This window comes from Alosa sapidissima, chromosome 16 (genome assembly GCF_018492685.1).
Source record: "Alosa sapidissima isolate fAloSap1 chromosome 16, fAloSap1.pri, whole genome shotgun sequence".
NCBI lineage: Eukaryota > Metazoa > Chordata > Actinopteri > Clupeiformes > Clupeidae > Alosa > Alosa sapidissima.
In genome coordinates, this window is record NC_055972.1 from 17,586,100 (window position 1) to 17,610,904 (window position 24,805).

At 42.6% G+C, this 24,805-nt stretch overlaps 1 protein-coding gene across 3 annotated transcripts; it reads right to left on the reverse strand.

The window, feature by feature from the left end:
• Positions 1 to 67: 67 nt before the first annotated feature.
• fbxo11a (F-box protein 11a) lies at positions 68 to 24,691 on the reverse strand. Of its 3 annotated transcripts, XM_042065787.1 has the most exons (23): positions 24,394 to 24,691; positions 21,381 to 21,521; positions 7,614 to 7,747; positions 6,947 to 7,028; positions 6,528 to 6,672; positions 6,256 to 6,385; positions 5,975 to 6,058; positions 5,750 to 5,882; positions 5,518 to 5,624; positions 5,266 to 5,377; positions 4,814 to 4,920; positions 4,491 to 4,628; positions 3,837 to 4,054; positions 3,368 to 3,548; positions 3,097 to 3,219; positions 2,877 to 2,962; positions 2,695 to 2,771; positions 2,375 to 2,518; positions 1,823 to 1,933; positions 1,622 to 1,729; positions 1,391 to 1,499; positions 1,205 to 1,303; positions 68 to 979 (listed from the first exon to the last, which is right to left on the reverse strand). In XM_042065787.1, exons 3-23 carry the CDS (start codon positions 7,725 to 7,727, stop codon positions 850 to 852), a joined length of 2,538 nt encoding a protein of 845 aa, XP_041921721.1. In that variant the 5' UTR covers positions 7,728 to 7,747; positions 21,381 to 21,521; positions 24,394 to 24,691; the 3' UTR covers positions 68 to 849. The 3 variants fall into 3 exon arrangements, with proteins under 3 accessions (XP_041921721.1, XP_041921719.1, XP_041921722.1); XM_042065785.1 differs by lacking the exon at positions 21,381 to 21,521; XM_042065788.1 differs by lacking the exons at positions 21,381 to 21,521; positions 24,394 to 24,691 and adding an exon at positions 7,832 to 7,850.
• Positions 24,692 to 24,805: the final 114 nt, after the last annotated feature.

Below are 24,805 nucleotides of genomic sequence, written 5' to 3' on the forward strand. Positions count from 1 at the left end.
ACTACATGAGAAAGCATTAAAATCAAAATCTCAATAACATCTTTTCTTTTTAAAAAAAAAAAAAAAAAAAAAAAAAAAAAAATGATGAACCAAAAAAAAAAAGTGAAAAAGCTGAAGTGCTGGGTCATCTGTCCGTACTTGTACACACACACGCTCACACACACTTGTCCATACTTGTACACACAACAGGGCTGCTGCTCGGAGGGCCGGCGGCACACGCATCCTCGGGAGATTCCACTTCCTGTCGGGAACCATCTCCCAAGTGACTTGGGGACAGGACTTTGGGGTGGGTGTGAAGGGAAGGGGGGATAAAGGAATCTCTCTCTTTCTCTCCCTCTCCCATATACCCCTCTGCCTCCAGGAGGGGAGGGCGGGCGGGGTGGGTGGTGGGGGGGTGCTGAGCGCCGGTTACACACCCAGTTCTGCATGCTGACAGCTCCATCCCATTGGAAATCTTTTTTTTTTTTTTTTTTTAAACTTGGGGTCGCAAGAAAAGAAACAGAAAAAAAGCCAAGTCCACAGCAGAATGCATTCTTTTTCTCCCCCCCCCCATGACTTCTGTTTTGTTTTAAATATAAATGTCCCCTCTGCTTGCGTTGTCCAAGTGGACATTTTCTTTTTTTTTTTCTCTCTCATTAATTTTTACGTTGAACAAGTCCAAGTGACGTGTAACTGTTTTACATCTAGCTTGTTAAGCCCTGTGAGCTGGGTTTGGAGCACGCGCATGATGGGCTGGGGAGAGGCGGGGGGTGTGTGTGTGTGTGTGTGTCTGTCTGTGTGTGTGCGTATGTGGTGGGGGAGCGGGGGAAGAGTCTTGGAGAGGCGTCAGGGGGCCAAGGCCTCGGGAGCTCAGTTGTGCTGCAGGGTGTTGGACTCGATAGGGGGCGCCGAGTCATAGAGTGTGTCCGTGTCGTGCGTGGGCTCTCCGGCCAGTGTGCACGGGTTTGACAACGTCCCTGCGCCGCAGTCACAGAAAAACCTGGCAATAGAGACAAGGCAGGTGAGTGACTATAGCACTAAAGTCAATCAGGGGAAAACATTTTTACTAGTTACTTTACTTTCAACATAATTTCACTTTCAATTAACTTAAATGTTTATTTCACTTTGAAAGTGTGAAGCATAAGGCCTTGTTCACTTTATTTGAGGATACCACTGGAACCACTTGCTGAACATCATTTGAGGAAGTAGGGGAGAGGACACTAACCTATCATGCCTAATAAACTCTACATCATGCCCTTGGTGGCACTTCTTGATGCAGTTCACACAGATGGCGTTGCGGTCTGTCGTGTTACAGGTGTGACACCTGCAGGGAGAGGAGATGAACATGAGGTAGGGCCAAATTCTGCCAACATTTAGAAGAGGTTGACCAGAAGAAGACAAGAGTGGTTACCTGTAAAAATCGTGCATTGGATAGCTGGTGTAACTGGAAATCTTGTACAGGCACTGACCTCTGCTCACAGCCTTCTCGATAGCATCTTGATTGTTCATTATTTTATTATCTGCAGAGATGGAGACAGTGAAGCAAGCGGGACATTAACGTCTGCTCACTCAAGATATGCACATCTCATTACTTTCAGCATTTCTACGTAAATATACAGAGAAAATAATCTTTGCTTTTTACCTTTCATAGTAACATTGACACCAGATGCTAGAAACAACCCTCCAAAGCGATTATTGAAAATCTGATTGCCCTCTAACGTCGCCGTAGCATGATTTGTAATCTCGATACCTGTTCAGGGAACACAATGCCGGCTTTTACTTACAAATCAATCATTTATTAGATACAAGTGACATCACCATGTTTAATCTCATTCCATCCTACCTGCGGCGAAGCCATCAAATATCCGATTTTTCCGTAATACGGGATGACTGTTGGTACTAATAAGAACTCCGGCCTGAGCGTTCCTGAAGATGTCATTCTCCTCGAGCAAACCTGAACACACACAAAAAAGTATCAGTACTACTCCATCCAGTAGGTTTCTAATCTCTCCCAATAGATCTATTTGCTCCCTGTGAGAGTGTGCCAAGCCATCTTTGCAGACAAATGAAGAGAAGTGGCTTGAATCTTCAAGTCAGAGAGACCAGCCGGATGTCTCCAGACACAGGGAGAGCTGACTAGGCCAGTTGAAGACTAGAGGGCACCAGAGGCACGTTCAAATTTGGCAAACAGTGGCGAACGTTTGTGGTGAACATGTTTTCTCTGAACAGTTCAATTCGAATGATTTGGTGTTAACATTATATTGTAACGGTAATTGCATTGTTACCTTCATTAAGCTCACTCCCAGTTCCACTGTATGTTCGTAGAGAACTACCTCCGCAGATTGTGTTCAATTGTTCGCAAACGTTCGCATCTACGGTCACCCTGGAAGCTCACCTCTTCCGCCGTTGAATATGCAGATGCCTCCATCCCTCCCGTCGTGGATTTTATTCCTCCGTAGCGTGGGGTTGCTGTCCGTTTTGATCCACACCCCAGCCATGGCATTGTCAAAGATCTCATTGTCTTCAATGAAACCCAAACCTAAGTTGAAGAAAAGTTAAGATATTCATCGACGGTGGCATTGGTGAAATGGCACAAAGCAAAAATGATTCTTACCAGATTCTTACCAAGGCCAGGGGCAGGACTTTTTGAGCACTGACAAGAGTGTTTGGGCTCCAGGGGAAAATAAATTCAGAGACTAATATGATAGTACTCACCAGAGTTGTAAACAAGGATGCCACCATTTTGCCCTCCCCAGATCTTGTTTCGTCTGATCTTGGGGTTACTGCCAGTTCTGTTTATTGAGGAAGAGCAGACAGGCATTAGCAATCGATCGGCAGCAAAACAGATATGATGAAGTAAAAATCCTCATTATGACTGTTGCAGGGTCATCACTCACCTGATCTGGACACCAGAATACATATGATTGTAGATGTCGTTGTCCTCTAAGACACCATGGCCGTTGTCATAGAAGTAAACACCAACCTGCGTGTTTACATACAAAAACAAATATTTAGCATGCAAATTCATTACTGGCACTACAGATAATTCCTTTGAATGAAACACAAACATGGCACACACACACACACACACACACACACACACACACACACACACACCTGTTTCCCACTGTGGATGCGGTTCCTCCTCAGGACTGGTGTACTTCCTGTGGTCACCCACACCCCAGCTAGCGTGTTACTGTACACTTCATTCTCCTCGATCACACCCTGGCCCTTCTCATGCTTCAGAGACACAAGAAAATCAGTCTTTACAATCTTACGACAAATTAAAAACAGATCTTCCATACATAGCTTAGTTATGGTAAAGCTTGCTTTTTACCCCATGCTGAAGCGGAGGCAAACTAAATTTCTAGATTGCATGTTTACATACCACGTAGATGCCTCCGTGCTGTCCGTCGTGGATCTTGTTGTGCCGGACAATGGGGCAGCTGTTAGTCCTAATCTGGATACCAGCTAAGGCATTGCCATAGATATCATTGCTTTCTATAAGCCCCCGTCCATCGCCAAATATGTAAACTCCGCCTTGGTTCCCATTGAAGATGGCATTACCCCTGTGTATAGTAGACCAACTTTAGTCTTCCAAAGCGCCATAAAGTACCATTCATACTTCTTGAACAAACCCATACATGTTGTACTAGACAGAAACATATGGAAGCAGTGTCATTCCTCTACATGAATTAAGCCCAGTCCTGAATTAAAGATGAACTTCAATGGAAATCTCCATTGAAAGAAACAAATCTAGAACTAAGCCTTGGACTAGGCATTATCCATGTATGGGAAAATCAAACATCAGTCATGCATATACAACAGAGCATAAAAGATGATGTTATACTAAGCACCTGATGGTGGGGTCGCTGTTGGAGGTGATCCAGACCCCAGCAAAGTTGTTTGCATAGATCTTGTTCTCAATGAACTGGCCCCGGCCCTTCTCGTGCACGTAGATGCCACCTGTCTGACCGTGGTGGATCTCACAGCGTACGACCGTAGGGTTGGCGTAGGCCTTCACCTCGAAGCCCGCTATCCGGTTCCGGTGGATGTTGCAGCTCTCGAAGTAGCCCTGTGAGGGGGAGAGTGTGGTTTAGTTTTCAGAGGTGACTTTCTTTTAGGGAAAGGGGGGGGGGGGTGTTCATCCAAAACTTCAAAGTAACAAAACAGCACTGGGCGGATCTCCATAAATTTACAATTTACTCCTTTTTGGAGGAGTTGAATTTTCCGGCACAGGATTAAGACACTTATGTAACTGCTGTGGTAGAGGGGTCCGTCAGTGATGAGGATTAAGCTTCAGGATAGCAATGCTTGCCTCTTCAAGGCGATTAAGCAGTATACCACACACACACACAAACAAACAAACAAACAAACAAACATGTTCATACACAGCCCCATGTCCCCACACACACACTTTGTGCATCTACTGCTTTCTGAATGAAGAGGAGGGAAAACGCCACTCAAGATCCTAAAGTCTAAAGCCGTTTGTTGTCCGCCGTTGTACGCACCATGCCATGGTCAAAGGTGAACACGCCCACGTCTCGGCCGTGGTGGATGTGGTTCCGTCTAATGATGGGGTTGCCATGGTTTTTCACCCAGATGCCAGCTAAAGCATTGTTGGAGATCTCATTGTCTTCATATATACCCTAGAATGAGAGAGGAGGGGCAATTATTAGCTTGAAAATGGTGTTCTACTGTGGCCATTTAATACAATACATCGTAAACACAACACACATTTGACTGTGGAAAGGAATTCAAAACCTTTCAAATTTTTAATGTTTTCGTATGCATCTAATTTTTCTTTGTGAGAAAAAGAATGAGTTTGTCTTACCTGTGCGTGGTCTGTGATGTATAGGCCAACGTTCTCACAGTCGCTGATGTTGCAGTGTTTGATGGTTGGACAAGCGCCCTGGCCGCTTACGCACACGGCTGAGCCCACTGCAGGGACACCAGAGCACACACACACACACACACACACACACACAGAGCTTTGGCAAAGGGCTCACACCAGTATGTTACAGGGGATATGGCCAAAACACTCACACTAGCATAACCAAAAATCTGTCCTAACACCAAATGCTCAAATGACACAGTATACCTGACACCAATGAAATAGATCTGGGTTTAATGCAGAAGTTATATCGCACAATAAGATTATAGAGAAGAATTCAGTTTAGGCTGTAAACAATATGGTATTCCAATCTGGTCTAGGCTCCAGACTGCTTCAAACTTAAATAGTCAAGGTCAGCTAGGACAGACACAGAGAGTAGTTGTTATTCATACCGGTGCAGGTGCTACGGATGATACAGTGGTCGATGATGGGACTACAGTTGACCGTGATCTCCAGGCAGTGATGAGCGTTGTGGTGCTGAGCTGACTTGTCATCAGGGTTAAACTACAGAAAAGACAGACAGTCACACACAGACAGATCAGGATTTAGCGCATAGAGGCACAGCCTTATTTACCTACTGTTTATTACCACAGACGAGGATAAAAACATCAATTCTGTAACATCCAATGATGTTCACAACCTACCTTTATGGTCATATAGCCCACGTACGCGTCCTCAGATCCCTCCATAAACACAAATGTGGAGTCTCTTGTGTTTTCAATGATGACTTTATCAGCTACTTTGCCAGGGGCTAAAATTAGGGACAATAAATAATTGTGAAATTAATTAAATTAAAGTAGTGCGTGTACAGAGGCAGTGTATTTACAGACCAGGAAATGATGTCATGAATGACTATGTCCAGGCCACACCACATACCAGCTCCTATCATTGTGATTGGTGACTCAATATAAATCCACTCATCCGTGTAGATCCCCGAGTGGACAAATATCAGGCCATCAAAGTGGGCCTCCTGGACCCCTCCAAGGGCATCCTCGATGGTGTCGTAATACTGGAACAGCAAGATAGGGAGTGGTGTTAGTTAACAAGTTACTGACCAGGATGAGCTTCAGAAGACCACGACGACCAAATACCACAACTCACCAGCATGTTCTCCCTGCCTTTGTATCTGGCTGGGTTGCTGTAAAAATGTTCAGCGAAGCCTGGCTTAACATGTGCTCCTTTGTACTGCACAAACAAACAAACAAACAAACAAACAAGCCTGTTAGTTGTAAATAATGTTACTTGAGAGCAACTGTGAAACCCTCCACCTGTAAGGCTCCACCTGGCTTTTAGATCACCTCCACAAATGAGGAAACTAGCAGGCTGATCAGGTCTATAACTGAGCAGAGGCAAAACTAGTGGGTGTTTACAGAGACGCATACCAGCTGCTGAAAGCTCTCCTTCCAGGGGTTGGGCTGTTCGTACTCATCGGGGTTGATCTGGTAGAACTTTCCAGACTCGGGGTGCATCATGGGACGTGTGTACTCAAACACATCCATGTAAAGCCTCTTCCTGTAATGTGTGTGCGGACAGACAAACACAAGGTAACAAAGAATAGAGATATGAGAATAGAAATAAGCATCTGGAGATATGAACACGTACAACGAACAAGTAAAGCAGAGTAAATGATACTGCAGTCAAGCAGAAGTCTCACCATAGGATGGGGTCGTTGGCCAGCTCAGTGAAACGCTTGCAGACACAGGCAGCCCGACAGAGGTCCTGCTCCAACAGGTACGAGAAGATCTTCAGGACCACCTCGTCAGGTAGTCTCACCTGGAGATACTGCTCTGCTGGTGCAGCTGAGACGGGGAGGGGAAACATTCAATTGGACTTTGCAAACAAGGGCTGACTCGTATGCTATGGATTTATTGGCCCCTATCCTTACAGAAACTTTAATATTTATCATAACTGTTTTGTTATGATACATTTTTACAGTTCCTTGACAGAGATATGACGGAGATTTTGCATGATGACTGGACTGTATATCTGTAGCAGCACTGGTTTGATGTTGGTGTAAATTGTGAGAATTTTTTTTTCTGTGTGTGACAGCTAACACTAATCCTAGCTCCTTACCTGGCAGGTCTTGCGATTTTCCACATACTCTGGCACGTTTGGCTCTGTGACCAAAGTTCTCTGTGGTTGAAGTCGAGGCACCCTGTGAACACAAAATATGATTAGCTACAAACATCCCTTTATCCATCGCCATATGTTCCATATGTTCAGCCTACTTGGATTGACATGACCAGGCCTTCCATTCAAAAAAGAATTCATGAGGTGATGCGATCACCTCTAAGTTAACGGATTCAAAATGGTGCAGGTGCTGACTGATTTTGTCGGACCAAATTAGGCCATTACCTCAAATGGCCTTTATCTAAATGTCAGTTGGTTTTAATGAAGCGGGGACTCCAAATGAGTTAAATAACAGATTGAAACATCACCTTTGCAATGAGAGAGATAAATCACCATGGCAGCTGAGTCTGGCTCTCTCTCAGACACCAACAGTAATGAATTCAGGAGGATAGGGAGAAGGGGGGGGGGGGGTTAATTCCACTCTCTATGTTATCAAAGGCCCGAGTTTTTCTAACAGGACTTCACATTTATCTGAGGCCAGAATATGTTCTAAAAGGATATTTCAACCGTTAAAGGCTACAAACGGTTCCGGATTTGTAATCCCTGTGCAGTTAACACAGAAGCTAGTTGGAGCGGGACTATAGTGGCCTTTGCCTGAACTCAGACTTGCCTCCATGCTCGTTTTGCTCATGGGACAGGCTGTTCTCTTCGGTAGCAGTGACTTCCTTCGTAGCTGGTACGGACTATTTTGAGCTGCCGGATTCCCAGATTCCTCTGCCACCATATCTGCTGGAACCTCTTCATCTGTGAACAAAAAGCATGAAGCTCATCCTGTGTGTTCAGCAAAGATCTGATGATCATCATTGTGCTCCATAGTTAGGTCTTAACCTCGGTGTAGTCATGACTGGTGTAAACCCTCTCCCTCAGTCATCAAGCTAAAAACCAAACAAGCATGAACATGGCTTAGTCACAGAAATTGTTACAGACAACAAACGGTACATTTACATGTTGGGGGAGGGGATTAAATGATTGTATTAGTAACTAAAACCGCCTTACACATTACTATCAGGGCTCTACAGTGCACCCATTTTACGCATGGCGTGAGTGCAAAAAATTTTTTAGGCGCAGTGGCACTGGTTAATGACTTCTAAACATGTCAATCTTTGTCTGCAAAATACACCGCAACATCGATGCAGCATAACAACTACACCTCCCATCAACGTTAGCAGTTTCGCAAAACCTTAAGTGTCTCACTCGCTAGTCGCTTCTATCAAATTCAAGGGTGCGCGGAAAAAGTTTGGCGGAACGTTAGGCTAGCCAGCCAAGTAGATCTAATTTCTTCAATCCACTTAATTCATCTGGAAAATGTAAATGTACCAACAACGAAGAAAGATATAGGAGCAGCAGGATGAGATTCTGAAAATGCAGTGAGAGAAGGAAAGGAAATATGCCTTTTAGCCCAGTTGAGGGATTGACTGCAATATGCAAAATATAGCTGTAGTGAACAGAGACAAAAGTAGCCTCCGATAATACTCCCGTTTTCTTCAAAGGTAGAAAGCTACAGACAACTCCAGGCTTCCATGCATGCTTGTTTACACCGAATAAAAGCTAAAGTACAAGTAACATTTGCCTTCTGCCCCCCATCAATGCAGATATTTCAAATAAATATAAATATCCTTGATTAGGCTACGTTTTGTGGAAGAGAAAATGGGCTGTTTTAGTAGTAGTTTCGGGCAGTATGCAGATAGGTCACCATGGTCATATTCAGATTTACAGATGGAATCACAAATAAATAAATTACATTTTGCAGGATACTTGATATACAAGCTAAATGCAAATATGGCAATGCATTATATAATTTGGAGAAATCCGGACGATTTTTACATGGATCTTTCATAGATCGCTAGACGTCACTAGGTACTGTCGATAGTAGTGTTGTCACGATACCAAAATTAAGACTTCGATACGATACCTGCCATAAATATCACAATGCTCGATACTGAAACGATACGATGGCAAAATCCTAAGATATCTGGAAAAGAAAGGACTCATACCTCCTCCAAGTGTATTGAGTCATTTGTGTTGAATTCGGTGCACTTTTGTAGTGTGCAGGTCAATTCTGGGTTCTAAACTTCCTACATAATTATTATTTTTTATAGTCAGTAAAATAGTAGGCCTACTTTGTGTAATTAAGTCCTTTATTGTTTGTTATAGTTCATTTACATTGTGTTGTGGCAATAAAGTAGCTTTAAATAGCCAAACTAGGCTAGATCAAGGTCCGTGTTGAAATTACTGCATGCAAATCACTGAATGCTATGCAGAGGGGCCTAATCTTTAGGCCATCTGATGTACAGTATAGGCTACCCTAGGCCTTCCCGTGTTCATGGGATTTTTTTGACAGTTGCAAAGGGATAAATGTGAGGATAGTCTTCTTTGCGCCCAGTGTACAAGTATGACGTTCCAACCACTCAGGTCTTTGTCAGATAGGCCTACACCATTACCTGTTGCAATATATCTGTGTGCATTCCTACATTACGTCTATTTCTTTGATAACATGATTTGCTACCACGTAACAATAAGCCGCTATTATTATTAGGACTCAACAGGCTTTGGTGGTATTATATGCTGTGGGCTTTAATTAGCGCATTTAGGTAGCCGTATCACACCGTATACCGGTGTATATTTTCGTTATGATACGAATTTTTAATATACCGCCATACCGGTATATTTGATTACACAACGTTTGGAACGCTGCGCCGCGCGACAGTGTTTCAGACGGGACTTTTCACACGCACGCATGGTGCCACTGCAAGGCATAGTGAGGGGAAACACAAAACACAATAAGTTTTTCCCCTGAAGTATGACCCTTAAGGCTTAATTTCTCCTTAGGTAAGGGATTTATTTAAGGGTTTTGCACAGGATACCTTAAATTGTTTCTTTAGTTAAGGAAAAATGTTAAGGGATACTGCATTGAAAGGGATTTACCAAAGATCCTTGATTACTAGCTCCGCTTTAACCCTTTCTGGATTTACCGTCACGAAAATTCTATTGAGATTGTTCAACAACTAGCTGGCTAGTAGGTGATGTCGTTAGTTAGCAACCAACCGAACACAGTGAAGTTTAATGTTCTTATCATTCATCTCACCTTAAGAATATTCGCTGAACAAAGCATGTTATAGACATGCACTGAGCAATACTATCTGGCTAGTTAGAAATTATCCTGACTCATCAGTGCACCAAAACAAACTTTTTTTGTTAATGTTTTGCCTAGCGAACCGAACCGAAGCTCATGGCAGGCTAACAAGACATCCACATGAAGTTAACGTTAGCCTACCACTAACGTCATGTAAACCACACAATAACAATAAGGCATGTTTCTGATAGGCCTATTTGACAGAGTAAGCATATTAGCAGAGAGGTTTTATTTTAAATTGTATAATTTTCAAAAAAGTATAATTATTGCAAGTTGCACTACTTTTTGTATTGGTTTGATACAAGATGTTTGTGAAATTTGCACAGTAAACGTTCTGTATTTTGACTGCAATTGTCTTTGCATTCTGATTAGATTCTTAATTAGAATCATGAGTGGCTCTTTGTAAACAGCATCATTTTCTGGGGCCATGCAAAACTGCATTACCACTAGAGGAGTTATTCTACATCATGACAGTAAAATAGACCATCCTTAGTCAGTGTACTGCAGCAATTCCAGTGTACTGCAGCAATACCGTGATATACATTTTTGGTCATACCGCCCAGCACTAATCTGGGCAATAATTATTGAGCAAATAAACAAAGTTATGGTAATGTTATTCTGGCGTGAACATTGCGCTTTCATCACGTTAGCACATGATAACAGCTCATTATGTCTCGTCAAAATTCATTGATGAAGGAAGGTTCGCTTTATCCCAGAGAACCATACTCGTTTAACTTAGGCTAGACTAAAACAGAAGAAGAACTTGGCACTAACCATGTAGTCGTGTTTTCTATAGCATATTCGTTAACCTGTCGTTCTTTGAACTCTTTAAAAATGTTGGGATATGTCTGCGAAGTGTTCAGCCAAGTTCCATGCGTAGCCTACTGCTTTTAAATGACTTTGAAACATATTTTACAAACGGGCCTCTGTGTACCTGATGACTTGCCTTCACTATTCGCGATGTATCCGAAATAGTTCCAGATTTCACCTTTTGTTTTATCCACGCGCACTCACTCACTCAGAGCTGCCTGCTTGACACGCCCACTTGCCTAGATGCGTGCAAGGAGCAGTGAGAGCAGCACAGAATGTTATTATTTTAATAAAGTATCGATTCTAAAAACGTAGGAAATCGTATCGTTTTTTTGCGTGAAGGCATCGGGATATCCCTTTTTAGTATCGATACACCGTGCAACACTAGTCGATAGGAAATAATACAGCCAAAATCGGTGCTACCGAACTGGAGTAGCTGCAGCTAATAGCCAGTGCTCCCAGTAAGCTACAATGCTAGGTGTGGGGGCATCATCTAAATGCCTCTTAACAGACTCAAAATGTCATTTTTTTATTTTTTTTTGTCTGTGTTCCTACATTTTTGAGCTTGGGTGCTCAAGTGCTACTGGAAAAAATGTCCTTTCCAATTTTTTCCTACATGTATGCGTTCAATTGGACCCATACTGGACTAGGCACTCACAATTCTCTCCCTGGGCTTTGACCTGGAATAACAGAAGAAATGATGGCGTCTGGCTTTGGTAACACCACTACCACAAGGGATAACGTAAAGAGTAAAGCATACAGCATGTACGAAATGTACAGAGCTGTAAAGTTATCCAATTTACTGTGACATGGCCAGCTAATTTGTTTGTCAATAGTTTTGATTTGCGATGTAAAAGGTCAACTGTAAAGAGCCCTTTTATCAACAAGCTGAAAAGAGCTCAACTTAAACTGTGCATAAACATACTGTGTCCTAAACTTACAGTGCTCTGTAATGCTCAACCCCCTCAATTCTTGCCATGAACTGTGTGTGTGTGTGTGTGTGTGTGTGTTTGAGTGTGTGTGAGTGAGTGAGTTTCAAAAGCAGCCTTCCGGAGGCCCCTGACTGACAGCAGTAATATTTGCCCACATTCCTTCCTTGCACAATGGCAGTTATGAGTAAGTGCCGCCCACGCTGACTGTCAGTGACTGGGAGGGCTGTCACTCCTTCAGCCCCAAGGACAAATGTCGGCTGCCCCCACCTCCTCCTAACGCACTCACGCACAAGTGGCCGGGTCATCGCAGGCCTACCCACGTGCCTTCACCTCAATAACAGAGCAGAGACAGCGTGTAAACACCGCAGGCCTTGTTAAGAGAGTGAGCCACAAAGACACAAAGCATCTTTCATCATTGCTGATTACATGAAAAGAACTCTTCAATGACACTAGGGGAGGGGATAGGACAAGTGTTCCTGTAGATGTCCTCATCAAATGCTCCAGGCCGGGTGAGACACGGGCATGGGAGTGCAGGGTTGGATTTCCCAGCTCTTCCCTGAAGAAGCCCTTCATGCCAGCTGGAGGCTCCGCGTCGCTCGGCAGCTGCGTGGGAAGAAGCAGGTGAGGGACAACCCTAAAGGGCTCTGTAGAGGCCCAGGGGTTGTTTTTGGAGAGGGGGGGATGGGGGCCGTAGTCTGGACACTACACTGGCATGCCTTTGATGACCGCAGAGTGCTCAACTCAGCCGGACACCATTCCTTCAACGTGCTAGGTGACTACCTTTAGGGAGCAGTCGCATTACGAATGTCCGCACTCATTCAACTCCCTTCAATCAAAAGCAGACAGAAGACAGACCAGTTGGCTACTTCCGTTTTCACATGGGCCCATATGCGTTTCTGATGTGAGGGCAAACTGCAGCAGCTGGTAATGGAACGTGGTTAATCACAATCAACCAAGAGCTCATCATAACAATGAGCCTAATGTAACAATAAATCCACTTGATGAAGGGCTAGAAATGACTAAGTGCCGGTGCAATTAGTGCTCAAAACACTCAGTCTGGGGTATAAATAGGCTATATGTTTTCCTGAGAACTCCTTGATAAATCTCATGACAAAGACAGCAAGGCAATCACTGAGGAGCAGAGGAGCTACAGGCCTTCATACTGCCATTTCTATGCACTGGCAATCCTCTGCACTAAACAGCACTGCACCCTATTATGATTAGGCCATTTACACAATTATGTGTGTGAAGGGGAGTTCTAGCCTTGATTGTGGGATACTCTCTGCCAGTTTGCCGATGTTGCTTCCATCTCTAGCTTCTGTTCTGCCTCCCGATCCCATCAACCAGTGGGGTAGGAACAGCAATCACTCTAATCACCTCTGAACAATGGGGCAGCGGTCTCATTAACCAAGATGGCATACAAAAACACCAAGTGGGGTGACGAAAGCATCGGAATTATCACCGGAAAAAAAAAAAAACGGGTTGCTTGCTTTTTCACAAATGTTCATTTTCTTCCTCCCGTGTTGTCGGTGAAAGCAAAACCGCCTGTGTGTTTCCTTCAGTAAGAAATCATTTCACGGAGGACAAAACTCATCAGGCCGGGAGGAGAGAGCTGATGAACTCCCGCTCTGCTTCTCTGCAGAGCTAATAGAGAGAGCAAATAAGAGTCCAGTGAGAGAGAGAGAGAGAGAGAGAGAGAGAGAGAGAGAGAGAGAGAGAGAGAGAGAGAGAGAGAGAGAGAGAGAGAGAGAGAGAGAGAGAGACAGAGAGAGAGAGACAGAGAGAAGGGGGGAGAGAACATGTCTAGGCCTACTCTAGCAGACTTGCGGCCATTTTGACTTCATTGAGACCATTTGCAAGCGCGAGAAGAGACACGAGGCCACCATGCCTCCGAGCTGCCTGCTATCAGAAATCAATGTAATTACTCAGGAGAGGCGCACGGCTAACCAGGTTAAAGCGGCATACAGTTTCACAAGGTCACTCGCTAAAGTGGACGAGGTGACCCCGTTTTTAAGTGCTGAGCTGCACCTCTGTAGGAAGCCACTGATGATCAAGGAGAGGCAAGCACACAGCTGTTCTTGACTGAAAGGGAATCCCCAAATAAAAACTGCATTCCCATTTCCAATCTAACACCCTTGAGCATGCATGTTTCCAGTCCACTGGAGATGTATTGCATTCTCTGCTCCAAACAAATCACAAAAAGAATCATTAACTGTTAAGTCATTCTAGGCTATTCTCTACTATTTATGAAGTAGCCTAGGCATATATATTTGTTTTAGTATTGTCATTTCCTTAGCAGCCTTATCTATAGTCAAATCCATTCCATAGTAAGCGCTCTCAATGGAGAGCTTGTTCAGCTCCTTTAGAATGCTGTAATTATGCAAAATGCCATAATTCCATCCAGTCTGGTTCACGCTTGCCTGCATCCTGGAACGCCGACTGCACAGCAACCGGCTGCCGTCACCCGGAGAGGGGACGGACTGGCTTGCTGTCACTACTTAGGGTTAAAGCCAGTGGGATAAAACAGTAAGCCGTGAAGAAGCATCCCAGACAGCTGCCTAACCTCTGACCACTACAGTGCAGCAAACGCAAACCTAAATCATTGCCGTTCACAGAGCAGCGACAGAGAGAGTGAGCGAGAGAGAGAGCAGAGGAGAGAGGGGGCAACCACAGATGACGAGGTGGCTCACTGCCAGGCACTGGAAAGCAACACCACTTCACGGAGAAAAGAAAAATGAAAGCAGACAGCGGAGAGGGAACAACTGAGTCAAGCAGTGATACACTGAAGTGCTTAGCATGTGTGAGTCACTGCCGTACTACACAACTGGCTACACGGCCAAAAAGGTATGGGGATGTGTGTAAAGAGCAAGCACTGGTGTGAATGAATCAGACATCCAAATGGCCACCACAACTGAGAAAGGAAACTTCTAAAAGGGGATGAATTCGACATACCAGATTCTAACCCCTACACTAGAAGTCATCAGTCACAATATTATAACACACCACCATCTCCAGGCAATTCTCTCAGGTGATGCCCAGAGTTGCAGGAAATTATAGCAACATACACAATTGGTGTTTGTAACTGGACCTATAAGTTGTACCTAAACATGTGCAATAAATCAAATTAATCAATTAATCATCAATTATGACAATCAACAATATAATTGAAAATTATCGCATTCCTGCATTCTATTTTGCAACAACGCTTGCATTTTGTCTTGAGTTATAAATCCAGTTGAATTATCTTCAATAGAGCCTATATTTTTATCACATTTAGAAAATGGATGATGGATCATTATTGATTCAAATAATTATGATGATTTTTCCAATAATCGATCAACCCTACATAAAACACACTCCACCTGCAGACACATTACTTATTTGTTCACATGCCATTCTTCCAGTCCTTTAATAGCAGTCAAACAAATCACTGAATGCAGACCTGAGAGCCAATCACAGGATTTAGTATGCATTATTCTTGATCAAGCATCATAACCTGCCATTATAACCAGAGGTGCTCTTAGCAAATGGTTTCTAATTACAAGCCTAAATGTACACTATCCACCATTCATTTTTTAAACTCCTGGCAACTCCCACAAAGGCTTTTGACCAAATATAGGCTAACGCACATTTATAATTGTACTAGCACTAGCTCTATGTATAGCAGACATTTCATTAGTACAGGGCTTCCTAAAAGGCAGGTTGGGATTGAAAGGTTACCTGGCTGGGAATTAAAGGAATTATCCGGAGTAAAATGCACTTTAGATCAATTTACGGATGATTGGGAGTACATACGTTGAGGTGACATCCAAATCGTGTCATTCGGATGTGTTTTGAGAAAGTTCGATGTTACCGTTTTTAGTCAAAGCTCGTTAGCGTGGAAGTGAGAAGGGCATATTATTTAGCCGCTACAAAACGCTATTTTTATACCTCTTCTACAGTTCCAAACAACATTGCACTTACGTGGTAGTGAGTAGAGGGTCCCTAAAGTCCGTAGGAGTCGATTGCCAAGTGTGCTCTGGAAATTCACAATTTCGTCGCAGTTTAAAAAAAAAAAAATAAATAAAAAAAAAAAGTCCAGTCCATACAATTTCATTTAAATTTCAAAAGAAATACTGGACTATTTTTTTTTTTTTTTTAAACGGCGACGAAATTGTGAATTTCCAGAGCACACTTGGCAATCGACTCCTACGGACTTTCCCCTAAAGCTGGCAGCAAAGATGGCAACATTTCCGGAAAGGTACTGCCTTGATGAAATTCATTCTGGACTCGCTATCCGACCACATAAAGACCTCGGGATACTTCGGTTTGGCTTTAGGGACCCTCTACTCACTACCACGTAAGTGCAATGTTGTTTGGAACTGTAGAAGAGGTATAAAAATAGCGTTTTGCAGCGGCGAAATAATATGCCCTTCTCACTTCCACGCTAAGGACCTTTGACTAAAAACGGTAACATCGAACTTTCTCAAAACACATCCGAATGACATGATTTGGATGTCAACTCAACGTATGTACTCCCAATCATCCGTAAATTGATCTAAAGTGCCTTTTACTCTGGATAATTCCTTTAAGATATCACAGTTGTTTACTTTATGAAACCACTAGCCTACTAGATTGAAATTAAAGCTGACAGTGGCTCAAACAGAAGGGAATACTGCAATGCTAAAGTGCAACCCAGACATAGCAAAACAACCTTACAACTCAGATGTCCTTTCCAAACCTGCTCAGCATCCAGTGTGGACAAAAGAAATGTCATCATCTAAAACCACCCATTCAGTTAATTATGACTGACACCACGCTGTCTGAGCTGAGGCGAGAGATGATGAAGCAGAACACACAAAAACACTCTTTTCCAGGCCAGGCAGCGCTTAGCTTCCTGCAGCAAAAGAAATTGCATTCCTGACCTATATTAAGAACAATGATATGGCATACTTCTAACCCACTTTCAACTTTTTTTTAAATAGCAATCATTCAAACAGGATGACTTGAGATCTTTCATCATCTGCTTGCCTCCATGTATACTACTTATCAACAGAAACTCAAATCAAAAAGAATCCTAATACTGTTCCACCTGTCTGTCCCTCACTAACATAACACTAGAGCACGTGTACCAAAGCAGACATACATAGACCAGGCGCGCTCAGATCATCGGACAGAGGTGTACGGGCGCCGTGATCCCATTTTACCTGCAGGTGAGCGGGGGGACGCCATCCATAAGGCAAACAGGCGACCATGCAAACCCCCACCGGTGGAGTCACCAAACGCCAGCCTGTTGCTCAGGCAGCAAAGGTGCTCTCCCAGGCTACTCGTCCAGTAACCACTACAAACACTACGCACCACACCACAGCACAACACAGGGCCTCATCACAACAGAGACAACAGAGAGACTCCACGTAAACATACGTATGCATCACCTGGGAATGGGTGATTTTTGGTGACTGACCTAATGAACTACCTAACAGGCATAAAAGTCTGCATTCACAGCACATTATTTAAAGCACAATAGTGCCAATAGAAATTCTGGGCTGCCCTCAAAACATCATAGTCTGTGAAAGCTACCCCTCATCCAAAATGCATGATTCTAGGCAGTTGGGGATATTCCGAGTCAATCTTTTTTTTTCGGGTAGAAGAAAACTGAACAGTGTTTCAAGAAGTCTTGCCTTAAGGTCTTACTTTCGTTCGATCTGGTTTTGTCTCTCAATGTGAGAGGGTAGTCTGTGCAGCTGCCCTGTCTGACAAAAGCAGGCAATCCTCCAAGAATGGACAGGGGTAGAACACAGAAGACGGCAGGGCTTGAGATGACAAAGGGGCTTGGTGCTGTGCTGAGCCCCTCGGTGGCTCCCTATTGTTTTAGCCACAGGAGTACATCATAAAGCTGATCAATGAGGGGAGGTGCATGCACTAAGGGCTCTGCTACCATCTACAACTGAATAGACCTGTCTCTCTTTCTGTTAGAGTGTGTGTGTGTGTACATTAGGGTAGACTAGTCAGTTGTCAACAAAAACAAAGATTTTCTGAAGGGACTGGTAAGACAACATCAAAAAAAAAAAAAAATCAGTAACAGTTCATATCATCCCACTTCTGTCTACATAAGTCTAATGAAATGTGTCAATTTCATAGTGGACAGTAATTCCAACCAAAACTACCTGTAACGGCATAACAACGAATCAGTGAACTACAAATGTCTTTTAAACAGTGTTCATTTTGTTGCTCGCTTGCTCGCTCATGAAACAAACACTAGAGCAGGGGTGGGCAAACTGCGGCCTGCGGGCCGGATCCGGCCCGCCAAGCACTTTCATCCGGCCCGCCGAGCATTTCATTTGGTTATCAGGCTGCTCCCTATTTTTTTCCTGCGATAGAGACGACGTTGGTTAGCTTTACTGCAAACTGCTTTTCACCCGCCTTAGAGAACATTATGTCAATGTCAAAACATCATGTTAAATAGAGATAACATCATGTTAAACTAAGTTAACTCTTAGTTATCTCCTTTGCAGCAGATCTAACGTGAACATTATGCGATCCATTTCATTGGGAACGCGTCTGCACTCACGAGAGGGAGAGAGAGCCGCAGGTTCCAGCTGGCTTGTCATTGTTGATAATTGATATCTCCTTCTTATAAGAAAGTTTTAAAAGGAAATTATGAAGGCAACAGTAGTTCCCACTACTGACCATTTAAAAACTGTGAGAGGGCCCAGCTGTAGGTACAGCACTAGCCATAGCGGAGCAGGCAGAAGATCGTTGAGAAATAAACGTGAATTAAAGCGACTGTCTTAAAGCGACAGTGCACAATTTATACATTTGTTAAACAGCATAAAATTAGCAACATTTTTAAGCAATTCATATTTTAAAACAAATACGTTTCATACTAAATTATAGGCTATAAAAAATGTATTTTTTATGTGTGTGTCGTGGGGGGGGGGGGGGGGGGGGGTTGTTGTGCGGCCCGCCAGCCAGTTTTCAAAACCCAATGTGGCCCTTGAGCCAAAAAGTTTGCCCACCCCTGCACTAGAGCTTTGTCACCTTAGCCGTTAACTGCTTCTTACAATTCAATATTTTGGATAAGCTTAACTGTTTTCAGTCAGTAATGACTGAATGACAAAACAACATCTACAATGCAGCTACCCTAAAGAAAATGCAGCTACGATTTCATATGCTACAACTACGTTTATCTCCATCTTGCACCACTGAGTTCAAAAACATAAAAGTAGCCAGATTTGTGGATTTACACTGACTCTAGTCTACACAGTTTAAGACTCTGTAGTTCTCTGTTGAGTCTAGCACTCACCTAACCAACGTAAGGCCTACACTTTGTTGAGTATTTAGGGACGGTGTTAATACTTGTGCGCTTGTATGTCAGTGTAGCTCGGTACTTCACCACACTGGTTGGGGACACGTAAACAAACTCCGTAGAGGGCGTTACATAGAAAATATTTCTAATTTGTAGGGATGCACAATATTATCGGTAGGACATCGGTATCTACAGATCATCGCCTAAGAATTGTATCTGCAGATATGAACATTTCTGCAGATATTCCTGGCAGATAAACCGGTAAGATTAGGCCTATATTTGGCACACCCTATCAGGTTTTCAGATGCATCCTACAAATCTGTTCAAAGAGATCTACATATCAAATTGCATATTTTACATCTATGCCATGTTGCAATGATTTCCTTATTTTAAAATGAATTGAAATAATTGAAAAATATGGGCATCTCTTTACTGCCATCAGCCAAAATTAGTTTGAAATGGCATATTGAATAATAGCAGAAGTCCAATATAGTGCAGTAGAGTTTTCGCTAACATTTTGTAAATGTTACTGATATGTTATTCTTTCCTGCTTCAGCTTAGCTTCAGTTCGAGGAGTAGCAATTTTATTCAATCCAACAGTTCAAACTGCATAACTCACCTTCACTACCTTTGCTTTGGTCACAAGCTTCCCTCCTTCATCTTCCAGCTATTTGTGTACTCTCTCATTCTCTCTCTCTCTCCCACTCTCACTCATTCTCTACACTGTTCTTAATGGAGCTACATCACTTTTATAATAAAAACCGTTATATTTTTTAGTTTTAGTTTGTTGCTGCTGTACCGCTGAAGGAGAGGCCTAATATGAGTTCTGTATATCACTGATAACAGGCTTGGGTAAAATGACTACGCTACAATTCAATATTTTCATACCAAAATGACATTTTGAGAGAAAGTAAGCCACATTTTGAGAGAAAGTAAAACAGATTCAATTGTGTTCAAAAATTGTTCTAAGATTTTCTTCTCATAACCCCCCTGGGCCCCTATCTAGCAGCACAATCACCACCTCAATATGCTGTGATGGTCCTTAACAGGGGAAACACTGTATTTGACGTAGTAAGTTGAGGCACATATGAGATAAAACCTGTATAAGCATCTTCTCACAATGTCTCATATGACTGCTTTTGGTCTTAGTGGGCAGCCGTGGCCTACTGGTTAGTGCTTCGTACTTGTAACCGGAGGGTTGCCAGTTCGAACCCCGACCAGTAGGCGCTGTTGTTGCAGCTCACTGCGCCGGGATTAGTGTGTACTTCACCTCACTATGTGTTCACTGTGTGCTGAGTGTTTCACTAATTCACGGATTGGGATAAATGCAGAGACCAAATTTCCCTCACGGGATCAATAGAGTATATATACTTTTGAAATTATGAACTGAACCGTGGCTCAGAAATCAAGGTATGAACCAAACCGTGGATTTGGTGTATCGTTGCACCCCTAATAAACACCAGACCATATTACCTACATAGCAGTTGGTGTATTAGAGACTTAACACAAAGACAAAACCAATCAGAAAGAAATGGGTGAGCCTTTACCAAAAAGTTTCTTAGCCATCATTAACATAAGATTAGTGTGAAGAAAATTATGTTGAGCAACCAACCAAAGAGCCCTAAACAAAAGGCATGCATCTACAATCTAACAATGATATCTGCCCTAAAGGTCCTCAAAGAACACAGAATATCATTACAATCTTTTAATTAACAATGGCACTATGGCAAACTTCATTCATTCTTTATCATACATTTCAATGACACCGAGTGACATTATCTAAACTCTTACAATTTTGTCACCGAAGTACTGTCTTTTTAGACTTCATTATCTGAGGAAGATCCCAGTTAATCTGCATAATCCATGGTCTCCAGTTTCCACACAACAACAACAACAGTCTTAAAATCACAGTTATCAATTATTTTTTTAATAAACGAAGAGTCTATCGGAGTCGGTGTTGATGGGTCAACTAGACCAGCGTCCGTCCAGTGAGCATGACCCTAATCCAGACTAATTTTACATGGCTTTCTTTGGAGCGATTAGCCTGATACATTATACAACCCAATGACTACTCCATTTCAAAATATATACTTCCACCCATTCCTAATTATATCAATCAATGTCTGCACTATTTCCAGGACATGGACAGACATTGTATTTTACACAAAAGCTCACAAAAGCTCATATTTGCATCCAAGCCTTAATCCACATTACCTTCTGAGCAGCGCAGGGATCAGTCAGTTGCATGCCAGAGACAACCCCATCAGTGGCTGAGAAAGCTGCTTTTTGGTCAGTGTTGGCACAAACCTGGCTTGGTTGGGGATGGCAAGACACGCCACTTCAACTAGGGCTGAACTGAGAGTGGGAATCAGGGGACTAAATCAATATCAAAGAGGGCTAGCCTACACACAGAACTGAATGCACACCTAGTCCACCAAAGAACATTAAGGAAGTCATCAATGCCTGAAGCCTTTTAGATGGACTTCATCAAATAGTAGCCATGTCTTCTTTCTCGCACAGTAGCCAGTTTAAGACAACACTTTTTGCCAACATAAGGCTCTTTAGAAGTTCTGAAATGTTAAATTCATATTTGTTTGTTTAGCAGATGTTCTCATCTCAAGAGACTTACAGCACAAGGCAGTCACTAGGGCTGCATGATTTGGCGGGTGACAATTGTGCAGCCCTGGCAGCAACACATTTCATTAGAATGCTGACTGAGGGCACTGCTAGCACTGTGGTCTAGCCATTAGGATACATGAGCAACATTGTTCACCAGTATTCCACACACAATCAGGTGTGCATTACAAACAAATCTACAAATGGCAAAACACAGCATTCTATAGCATGAGACATCACGCTCACTTAAACTTTATGCTGTCAAGAACAAGATACAGTCCTGTCTGTATTACAGAAACATAGGTCTATCCTTTGCGTATTTGAAAAGATTAGGCTATACAACAACCTACTACTGATTTCCCTCTCTCTTAAAACGATAAACCACAATTTTCCTCACCCTAAAAATACTCATTACATAGGCTGAGCCCTACTTGACAGCTGTATGTAATCCTGTCAAAACGGAGCATGGCTGGAAAAGAATACAGGGGCATAACGTCACAATGAGGGTTCCAGTTTTGAGAGTAGAGGACTCATGTATATTCAAATTAGTCTGGCCTATCCCAAAGGATGTATGAAATTCAAATTTGCATGATAAGCAACCAGGGAAGAAAGACTGGTGTGGAGGTACCTACCCTTCATCACCATAACCTTCTTTGTATTATCAATGTATACCAATGACAAAATTACACGTTGTTTTGGTCTGTCATTTGACTAAAAAAATGCCCCACACCAACCTTGATGAGGTGACATGTTATACTTGTAAAACAACAATCAGCAACCAGATAACACCGCTTTGTATACATATTTTAACATGGAAACTATACACACACTGAGTGGCAAACAATATGTCAATAGACCTCTGAAACCCCTTACATACCTCTAAAAAAAGGGTAATGGGACTTCTTGCATAACGTGCTTGTCTTCAGTTGCGACTTAAACGAGCGAGTTAGGTCATGAGATTTTTTTTTTTTAGGTTTACTAACTTCCAACTCACAAACGTTTACACACAGTAACCATGGTCTAGCGGACACCAATTTGCCTTTGATCAAGTTGTGCATCATGCACAAAAATCTGTCTGGATGATTACTATCCAAGATTACCTGTAGCATACTATGTTGCATTAAGACAACATTTTAAGACGAATGGAGCTATGGAGTTATGACGGACTTTCAGCAGCGTATTTATGGAGACTAACAACATTTCCAATGTCCCGTGTAACATTAACATTAAGCTACTTGTAAATAATAATTTACAGAAGTTGTGACAGTTGCCTTACTTTAAAATGTAGCGAAGGCATATAGACCAATTCAATTGACGATTAAATTTTATTAAAATAACCACTGTTAACATTTGTTTGACAAAACGTTTAGTTACTGGGAGTCAACACAGCTTCTCCAGGTTAGATCATTGCTGACGTTTATTGGCACCCAAAAGCAACGTTAGCAAATTAGCTAACGACGTACGTTAAGTGAAAACTGATTAATGTAACATTACGACTAGATGCACAACATAGGTGACTGCTGTGTTAACTGGCTACTTGGCAATGTAGCAGACAAATGGCAAAAATGAATAAAATGTGGCTAAATAAACCATTTTAAATCACAGAAGAATTATCGTTAACCTTAGCAAACATAATGGTGGCCAGCTTCTGCATGTTCCGTCAACTATCCGAAGTTAGCCATCCTAGCTGACCGACGTGAGCTAATAACGTTAACGTTAACTGGGTAAAATAACGTTAGGTGACAGTGATGTTCCATGTAATTAGGCAACTTTCGGTATGCAGTGCGTAAACGGGTTAACTGCGTGTTGCTTAACGGCTGATCGTCGTTACCTAGTTTGATCATTGCACCGGTTGGGCATGCTAATTCGTTAGCATAGTAAGTTAGCAGACTGATCAACGTTACAGCAGTGCGAAATGTTTGACTAGCATAGAAACTAATGAGTCAATCCATCAAGTCGTTATGCTATTTAAGTTGACGTTACAGACACTGTGCATCGCCCAACAAAAAACAACAAACGTCCGCTCTGAAACCTAATTCACGTAACTGACCAGACCACTGCTTTTCCAATTACACTTTTTACACTCCATCCTCGCTAAAAAATGGCAGCTCTTTCCTCAGACCCAGCGCAGTAAAAGCAGATTTTCAATGGCTACAGCTCGGTGGCTAGCATAGCTTCTAGGGTTGCGCACCGGCTAACATTAGCAATATGCTAGGGCAGGTCTACGAGTCAATGTTACTGTTCATAACCATTCAAAAAAGGAAAGATTTGAGGAACGCTGTATATAGTTATGTGACAGTTCAAACTCGTGAATGAGAAAGGGGCAATTAAAACATACAAACATGAATCAGAAAAATACCAGATCAGTAAGGATTAAGAGCAAACCAAGCCAAACAAAGCGCGGCCTACGCTAACGTCCGATTATGGAGAAGCCTCGGTGTTTCCTACTGACTCCAGATTAAGATTAATGGTTTGTCAACCCGCAATATACACACATTGTAATGTATAATCTGTACACACATGACAAGACGCAATCTGTCAAAGTACTAAAACTGTTAAATTCCGAATCAGACATAAAGCGAAATGTTAAAATCTGTGCTGGTTTGGCTACCTCTTTCCTGGTTGTTCCTTTCCGGCTGCACCGGGCGCGGCCTCGACACTCGCCTGGGTCTTCGGTTGGTAGCTCTGACGGAGTTCATTTGAGGGTTTTAGAATTTGAAAGAAAACAGAACCCTTGCCAATGATTAAGACCAAGCTCAATTTTTAAGTGAAGATTAGAAAAGGTATAACATTGCACTAAAACGCCCCGTTGTAAATTTAAGGAAGATTTGATCAAAGTGTTTTTCCTAACACTACCCCCGTAACACTCCGCTCAACCCAATCTTAGCCTTGCAGGAGGAGCCATTTACTCTGAAGCACCAAAAGACTGAAAAAAAAATCACATGGGAAGAATCTCCACCAATTGCAAAGCGCAATTCATGCTCCTCTCTGGCGACTGCAAATAAAAACGAGACTCTTGGATC